The sequence below is a fragment of the Orussus abietinus genome, unplaced genomic scaffold, assembly GCF_000612105.2.
Source record: "Orussus abietinus isolate OABI.00-Male unplaced genomic scaffold, Oabi_2.0 scaffold589, whole genome shotgun sequence".
Taxonomy (NCBI): domain Eukaryota; kingdom Metazoa; phylum Arthropoda; class Insecta; order Hymenoptera; family Orussidae; genus Orussus; species Orussus abietinus.
Window position 1 is genome coordinate 36226 of NW_019394730.1, and position 9071 is coordinate 45296.

Genomic DNA, 9071 nt, shown 5'->3' on the forward strand with positions numbered 1-9071 from the left:
TTCGGTAGAAGAACCTCAACATTAATCTATTATTGGTTTGCAGGTTCTGAAGAGCATTTTGCCGCAGTTGAAGAATACTCAACAGGCGGACGAAAGTGTGTTCCGGGAATCCAATGAAGCGCCCGTCGTCGAGGACAAAAGGTGAATAATTTTCCCACAAACATATGCATTTTCATATTTCTCCGGGAGGAGAATTTAATTTTGTTCCGAGCAAGAGTCGCCGTGTTGATTTAATGAAGCTATTGTTTCAAAGGACACAATGATTGCATATTATTTTTAATTAATACGTTTCAACGATTTTGTCAATCACGCAATGATGGGTAAACTAGAATACTTTGATCCGAAACAAATGATTTATTTAGCCTAAGACATTACATTTCAATGAAATGATCCGCGGTTCCGTTAACTGTAATGGATGAAACGTGTGATTATTTTTCAGACAAAAAAGTCTGTCCAGCGAACGTTCGGTGGAACCGAACGTGTCTTCGGGCGTGGAGACCCGGTCGCCATCGGAGCCCCAAAGGTCGAGAAACGAGGAGCAGACAAAACGTTACTCCTACACGGGTCCTCCAACCATAAGTCTAGGTAGCTGGTCCGAGAGACCCTGTGTGAATGTCCAGATAAAAATGGACACCGACTACAAGTTCGGGAGGAACAATGCCTCGGGACCGAAGACAATCGTGAGCTTGAACGGGACCAGGGACGAGAGGGATCCATCACCCAGCAAGCCCAGCTCCCCTAAAACGTTGCCAAAGAGAACCGTGACGAACGGTCACCTGGACAGTGATACCGGTCCCGGGGACCAGTCGGAAACGAGGTACCAGGACGAGTTGGCAAGAAAGTCGACGGCCCACGCCACGGTTGCAGGTTTCAAAAGGCCAGTGCTGAAGAAGGTCGGCGTTCCGGAACCCAGGTCGAAGATCGAAGATAAATCCTTAGCCGGACCGGAGCCCAAGGGGTCGCCCGAGGATAATCGCGAGATCTTGAGGACGGAGGAGAACGGCGAGGTCGACGAAAAGCCCCTGAACTTCAGGGAACTGACTCGAGCCTTCGGTCAGGATGTCTGTCCGAGGACGAAGCCGAAGACGGTCTTGCAGAACCGACATTCGGATTATTACGGCACCAAGCCGGAGATCGTTCCGAATTTCACCAAGGTCAATCAAAATGGGTTCTCCAGCGCAATTCCCAAACGAGTCGAGCGGGTCAATGGGGTCACCATGAACGGAATCTCGAGCAATGAGTCTGGAGCGGTACCGGTTAAGAAGTATACCACCGTTGTTGGTATCCACTCGCAGGGTCCGAATTATTCCTCGCAAAGTGGGAACTTCACCCTGAAGAGCGGCCTCACCACGACGAAGGTCAATGGACCCATGCCGGTCGTTAAAGGGTTCAAAGTACCGATGGCTCGCGTCGAGTCAAAGATCATCAACGTCAAGCAAAACGGTTTCGTTGCTGGGGAAAGACCCGAGGCGGTTCCGCAACCTCCGAAGCCTCCAACTATGCCTGTTATCACAGGTGTGACCTTGAAGAACGCCAGTGCTAGGCCCAAATCTATGCCCGCTAATCTGGATCCCAGAGACCAGCTCCTGGAGTCCATTAGGAACTTCGGCGGGCGCGATAGGTTGAGAAGTGTAAGTATCGATCATTGTACGGCAGTATTACTCATCAGTCAAGATATTAATTGCGCACTCCGTGAATCTTTTCCAACGCAAAGGCAAATGTTTAGATCTTTGAGAACAATTTTATCCAATTCTCTTACGAAGACTCAATACCTGATCCCGGCATTCACGTAAATAATAGAAACTTATAAAAAGCGAGCAATGAAATTTCTTCTTAACCATTTTAGTGACGGGGGTTATTGCAAAAATATTATCGAATAGTGCCCCGTGGCGTGGTATCGCTTAATTAACACTTTCACGTCTGCGCTATTGATTGTCGAGTTTCTCGTGTTGGTGTCATCGGACGGGAAAGTGTTAATATTATCAAAGATGATAAGCGGCGCGATCGCGCTTCTTAACTCGATATCAAGAAATATCAAGCAACGCAACCGCGTTTCTATCATTTTTTCATGAAAGTTTATGGAAACCGCCAGAGTAAATCCGTAATGCGGTTAGAATTTACATTAAATGTTATTTTTTTAAATAGAATATATGTAGACGTATGGAAAGGAAAATCAATTATTAATACGGATCGTACATCGTGACTTGATATAGTGACATTCATCGGTATAAAACGCGATCAGTATAGTAGCATTCAAACCCCCAGTAGCAGCGCATATTGGTAATGTATCGGTGTAATATTTATCCAATATTTTCTACCGTTCAATACTATCAATTCTTAGCCAAGATTGAGCTAATATAATATTCTACGTCCCAGTAAACATTACATCGCTACAATACATGATACATGTGATAAGGCACGCGGTATTTTGTTAAGATGCGTCCGCAGTATTGAATACATATTGCTCTTGTATGTCATGATGGATTATTCTACATAAATCCATCATTACAATATTCGAGCAACATTTGCAGTATTTAGCAGCTATATGAAGCAGTTTACCAATATCGTACCATTTAATATCTGAACAATGGGATCGTTAACGTAATATCACCTGATCGGAGTTCTCAAGGAAATTGAAAAATTTCACACGAAGCTCAAGTCGAGTATGAATATTTTTGTCGTTTCGCGTCTCGGTTCGAAATAGAGGTTTACAATTTCCATTAATGAAACTTCTCTCCCATGTTTCAGACTGCCGAGAGATACTGAACCCGAAGAAGAAGCGCCGAGCGAACTTCGCAGTGCGGGAGTTCGGTCGCACGAAATAGACTGATCGTACACTGGGAGACATCAATGCCCTCCCATCCTGCACAGGCGATGCCGTGACTGCAGGGGAGGCATTCATGTCCGCCATTGTACATAGAGTTTAAGCAGCGCGCGAAGGTTTCGCCGGTTTAACTTGGGACCCCCTCGTAGGCGTGAAACGTTATATTTTTTTTTTTCTGGAGGTGCCATTCGGGCTGGGTCCTGGAATGAGCGCGTCCAACAACCTTCCTCGCGCCGTCCCTTTGTTTCTTATATTTAACAAACGCTCGAGAAATCAAAATGCACGATAAGCGAGAGCGCGAGACACTCCACTAGGCGATGGGAGAAAAGGGAGTCGTGTAATCGAACTTTTCTATCATAGATTATTGTCGGAATCGAGGAATCAAGGCGACTCTTGGGTGCTGCGTTGATCCGTACAATTGTTAAGCAAAAAGGGAAGGAATTAAGTGAATAAACCACGAGCGAACAGTGGAATAATCGCGGACAGAGAGCCGCGGAAAATCGGGTAGTCATTAGCGAATAAAATAGATGAAGATGCTTTTGGTTCTTTTCCGAGCGAAGTCGCTGCGATCGTTTCAGTCATCGAGGGATATTTTAATCATTTATCTGACAGCTCTCCGCTGGTATTTCGGGACTTCTGGTAAAGCGATTATTCCACGCGGATTGTACCTAACGCTTTATGTATGTACAACTAGACTGGCAATCGTGGTAAATTGCCAAAAAAGAGTTCTGTTATATCCCATGTAAATAGCGTCGAATTAAATGTTAATGATTCCGGGCGACTGGGATAGGTGAATCGTATCCTTCTTAGAAAGGACACCACGGTCGCCTGGAAGAGGTCCTTCGGGAAACTGTAAAAAGCGAGGAATCCTTATATCGTTTATCATTTGCTCATTCTTTCGAGGAACTCGAAGGATCGCGGAAGTCGCGCGTTAAGCAGACCTGCATGTCTCTTCGAAACAGTTTTATCTAAAATTTTATATAAAAAGTATTTTATGTAAAAAGATGTTTATCGTTCCTTTCCAGTCGTTAATCAACAGGCATACGCCTGCAGCAGATATTGCGATTATGAAGTTATCAAGGCCTCAAAGATGTGAATTAAGCATCAGACATTTTGAAATTATTATACAGAAATATTTGAACCAGATATTTTTTCAAAGAAATATTTTAGTAACACTTTGAACGGCTTAATTAATTAACAACTAGGATTTTCTTTTTTCTGGACAATTTCAGATTTAAAAGAAATTACAGACATCGCGCTGAATTTTGTATAAAACCATTTCGAGATCTATATAAGAGGTTTGAAATAGTTTTAACAATAATCTGCTGCAAAAAGATGTTTATCCTTTTCAGTGAGAAATTGGCGGAAACCGATCTATAATTAGTTGTTAATTGTTTAAGGCTCCAAAATGGTTGATTGAGTATCATGTATTTTACATTTATTCGGGAAAAGTATTTCGACTAGTCTCTTTGTTTTTATATAAACTCGAGTCGGTACTTAACATACATTTCAAAAACTATAATTAATGACCGGGATCCAGATCAAATATAAGTAAATGCTACTTCCTAATCAGAAACAGATTGCAAACGTCATATCGAAGTGAGTGTCGTATAAAATTATTCTGGACAGTTATTCAGGTCTGCACGTAAGTTCTTATATTTCGATTAAGTTACTCCTCGTCGTTCTCAACTTTGGCCAGGCTTTAATTGTTATTGTAATAAAAATGTAAAGAAAAAGCACCTCGGCTCAATGTTCGGAACGAGGACGGACGAGAATTATGTACCTTTACTAATGATGAAGTAACCAACTAACACCGTTCTAATCATCCTTGTACACTTTAAGAATGTAAGTTTCTATCAACGGGACCAAAGGTAACACACACTTCTTATTTTATATCGTACAACGAATTTAGGAGCCGTTCTTCCCTTGTTGCGTTTTGGGGAGAAAGGCTGGCTCTATAGTCAAATTAATGCTAAAAAAAGAAAATCACCTTTGTCTCATTTTCTAATCACGGGACGGAATTGCGCGGTGCCGTGGATAGTTTATCTGGCAAGCTCATAAATAACGTCGTTTTTGGAGTATTTTAAAACTTAACATATTATCCGTAAGTCTTGGAGTATTCTGTGTTTTTAGTTAATTGGCGTTACGGATTATTCCAGTTTCTTCATAAAGTTAAATGAAATCTTTTGCGATTGAGCGTTAAAACACAATGTTTATGGGCGTGCTTAGTATAAAATCAGGAAAGAACGTTTTCGTTTACGGCGGTGGGTGGGAAAAGAAGTTAACGGTGTAAAATTTTTTTGCGCGATTGTTAGCCGAGTTTTTATTTACCTTAATCTTTTGGTTATTGCTCAAGTTACGTGACAAACAGTCGCCAAATACTTTTGTGATTGAATATGCTAATGTTGCATTGAAATAGACAAAATAAGTCCATTCTCTCCATGAAATTTCATCTTAAAATGTATATTTTCTTTTAGATACGAACAATTAATCCACTACGTATCAGTGTAATTATCTAAACAACAGTTTCAGATGACACGGAAAGAAGGCAGTAGTTGATTAAAAAAAAATATATATGTATACAGCCCTTACAGTAATAATTTATCTGTTGTATATTTTTCTTTTAGGGCATAGTCAACTTATCGTGTACATTATACGGAACAATGTTTTCAGCTTAACGGTTCTTGTACTTAATTTTGAAAGCACTTAAATGATTGCCTCGAGTTCGGCGATAAAAGTAATAATTCGTACTTCTGAAATTTGGCAGCATTTTTTATAACTGTTAACTCATTCTCATTAACGAAATGGAACCGTAGTTTCTTTAAGCGGAATCGCGTGGAGTCGTAATTACACGTGAAATAAATAGGAACGACATGAATGTTTAATTTTAGTTGAGACTTGGAATGCGAATAGTTGAGCGCGATATGAAATCTGATTTGCGCTCCGATAGCGAATTATTGTTTTCGTTAGCATTACTTAAGCTACAGGCTATTCGTACTTTAAATATTAACTTGGAAAAACATTCTGTAAATTTGCATTAATTCTCTCCTCAGTTGACGCTGAATTCCAACATTTTTTATTGGTACTTCAATACTGGCAGTACAAAGTCCTTAATACCTTTTTCTTTTTTGTTTTCTTCCACTAGCTTTTTTTTCTTTGATTTTTCAAACAATTACAGTGATCATCGAGGAGCGTTAAAATTTAATCACATAAGGCGCTACCCTGTGGCGAGAATTAAAATTAAGAGTCCCGACATACATTTCACCACCGAGCCAATGAATTATTTTTTTTCAAAATGTTCGCGGTTTGAAAATAGGCGATTTTTGTCGATTACGACAAACGGTGGTCTTACGCATGTAGAAGCTGTATTGTAAATAGTACCTCTGTCAATATTGTATTTAAATATCATCCTTTGCGCAACTATAACACGATACGAGTATAATCTATTTATATACGTTATAACTTATAGTTGCATTAAAGTTAATCCAAAATGATCCGCTTCCGGAGTTCGATGTGTTTATTTTACTATCCAACCTGGTAAGGGAAAATATTTATTCTGCTCCATCATTAATTAATTAAGTAGTCTTTCGTAATGAGTCATTGAATAATGAACAGCACCAATAGTATATTTCTTCAAATACTTATCTAATTGATACATAAAAACTCGTACGCTTTTATTTGAAATACTGGGCATTGGAGGATTTACCTCAGGAAGTGTTCTTTGAGTACTACTCGTGTAAATATATAAATCTTTAGGAGTAACACAATTTATAGGTATCGATACACGTTTTCCAATCTCCTACATATCGTACACAATACTGAGATAATTGAAAGTCCAAAATAACAATAAAGTTCTTAATAAATTGCAACAAAATTATCTGGAACTTAAAGATATACCATTCTTTTTTAACTGTTCAGTTCGAATATGGTCTACCACTCGAGAAAAATTAACAAATGACCAATAGGAAAATGTATTTTGTTTAACTAGATACGAGTATGTGAAATTGTTAGAATTTATCCTAGATCAAGAAGTTATGCGTATCTTGGAGATTCTACGGATTCAATATATTCAATAAAGTACGTCGTATGTTTAATAAGTTATTACGAATATCTTGTACGCACTGTAAAAACTTCACAAAACATTTCGATAAGCTTACATCGTTACGTCTTGTGTTTGTAAGTAATACAATTACATTTCATCTTAAGAACATCACAGTTTTCAATTCAAAATGAATATCTATATTGACAAAAGTATTGGAAAGAAGGATATCGCGAGTACAATAGATCACATTTGGAGTAATGGTTTCTCTTTTTTGAAACGTTTGCACCGTGTCTTTCCTAGCACCATTGGTATGCTCATATCCTGTTCACATTTCTTAGATCAAAATAGTTACTATGTATTGCAAAAGACGAGAAAAATACTGTTTTTCGCCTAATCGTCAGGAATCGGTGTATTACAATTCCCATGCCATAACTTTGTCTCTGAATTGCACTGCGAGTAATTTGCGAACACGTCTGCATAACCACGGTCTCTCCACCAAGTACACAACTGTCTGTTCCATCCACAATTGACAGTGTGGATTAATTCAGGTCGTTCCATGCCAAGAACGGTATAAAAATCTTGATCACCCAGGTGGCCCTGAAGTAATTTAAAAAAAATGTCTAACTTTCTAACATTCTTCCAGCGAATCAAAATATACAAATGGATTTCTGGACGTACTTTAAATCGATACTTTCTTGTCATATGTTCTACGCTTTCTTTACTGACGATCTGATCATATTCCAATGACATTCGTAATCTGTTCAAATTAAAAAGCACCATTCCACTGTTATAACCTGGATATCCTCCCGAATGTCTAGGTTCTCCGAAAGTAGTATTCGGATGTTTGCTCCTATATAAATAAAGCACATGCCGGTATACTGGAGTCAATTCAGGTGCTAGGCCAAATAAAGCCTTGCTTCCGAAATTATCAAACTCTTTGAAGAGCTCCTTAATATCCTTTCGGAATTTAGTGTCTGCATCGAACATGACTGCAAGTTCTTGCTCGATCGGTGCTATTTTGTGCAAACCTAGCGACAGGAAAAACAAAGCATCCGAATAGTACGTTCCAGGTTTACTGCTAAAATGCGGAGACATGGCAGATATTATGTCTTCCAATTGGGACGCTAAATGGCGCACATCGTAATATTGCACCTGCAATGAAGGCTCAGGTAATGAACGTCATAGCGTGAAATAAGATACACTGGAAATAATAAATTAAAAGGAGGATCTTTATATAAGTAACATAAATGAAGCAATACCTTCATTACTCTTCCTGTGATTGCCATCACACCTTGTATCACATTTTCAGCAATTTCTTGACTGTCGCTGTCACTTATTACATGAAAAGCTATCTTAACCGTGGCCAGTTTAAGCAGCGATTCTGTAAATATCCTAAACTTTCTCCTCATAGGAGAATTAGTAGTAACTTTCGTAAATATACACCAGACATTATAATAATGCTGTCGCGGAGAGGTTAAAATACTGGAAGCGTAATTTTTTAACGTCGCTTCTTTTGTAGTGTTTATCAACGTTAAGGTGGTTGAAAGGTTCGTTTTTTGTGTACCATTTTGATCACCGGAATTGTATATACTCCAATAAATACCATTCGATGTTTGTAAGCAGTAGAGCAGAATCAGGAACACTGCTAGAATTGATAGTTTCAGCAGTACCTTGCGTAGCAAACGCATTTAACTACTCTCTCATTATTACTCTATTCGGATGATCCACACAGGTATTGATTCGGCAATATTTGTGATTTTACATCGTGGTTGATCGTTCTCCTTTTCCCAAACAAGACGTTCCATTGCTCTTGGAACGTAAATAAACAACTACACTGCCATTTTCATTAGAAAGTAAAACAATGCATTCAATGAATATGTTGGAGTAAGAACAGTAATATTATTGAACAAAGTGAAGCCTGAGGTAGAGGAAGCAGAAACTAAGCACAGAGATGAGTTGGGAGACAGAGATGACCAAATCAAAGATGAGTTGAGAGACTCACGGCAAGGACCGAGTGACTGCGTCTTGTGCGACCTCCGGTGGAGGATGCAGACGGCTAATGCACTTGCCACCTGTTACAAATCTGAGCAGCCGGAGAACCGGCTGAAAAAGTGAAGAACTCCTCACAAAAACTCCAAAACCCTGTACCTCCTCCGAAAAAAATCGCAGCCACTAGCTCGAGAGATCAATTTAAGCAGAACAATC

At 39.3% G+C, this 9071-nt stretch overlaps 2 protein-coding genes across 2 annotated transcripts in view; one reads left to right on the plus strand and one right to left on the minus strand.

The window, feature by feature from the left end:
- LOC105702256 (protein cordon-bleu) overlaps positions 1-4006 on the plus strand; it is a gene marked incomplete at its 5' end in the record, with an annotated part of 30817 nt that extends 26811 nt beyond the window's left edge. Inside the window, 3 exon segments of the mRNA XM_023433142.1 lie at positions 44-141; positions 440-1631; positions 2749-4006. Coding sequence (XP_023288910.1) covers positions 44-141; positions 440-1631; positions 2749-2766 — 1308 coding nt within the window. The 3' untranslated portion in view covers positions 2767-4006.
- A 2418-nt stretch (positions 4007-6424) lies between these two features.
- LOC105702257 (xyloside xylosyltransferase 1) lies at positions 6425-8816 on the minus strand. Its single transcript, XM_012429682.1, has 3 exons — positions 8126-8816; positions 7545-8018; positions 6425-7463 (listed from the first exon to the last, which is right to left on the minus strand). Exons 1-3 carry the CDS (start codon positions 8552-8554, stop codon positions 7257-7259), a joined length of 1110 nt encoding a protein of 369 aa, XP_012285105.1. The 5' UTR covers positions 8555-8816; the 3' UTR covers positions 6425-7256.
- Between the last annotated feature and the right edge of the window lie 255 nt (positions 8817-9071).

What these genes read in the sequence shown, in the direction of transcription:
- LOC105702257 (XM_012429682.1), bottom strand. Translation starts at nt 8,554, where the DNA reads ATGCGTTTGCTACGCAAGGTACTGCTGAAACTATCAATTCTAGCAGTG. An exon ending in TCACAGGAAGAGTAATGAAG is followed by an intron (nt 8,019 to 8,125) that starts GTATTGCTTCAT and finishes CCTTCATTGCAG; the next exon opens with GTGCAATATTACGATGTGCG. An exon ending in CAAGAAAGTATCGATTTAAA is followed by an intron (nt 7,464 to 7,544) that starts GTACGTCCAGAA and finishes AAATTACTTCAG; the next exon opens with GGCCACCTGGGTGATCAAGA.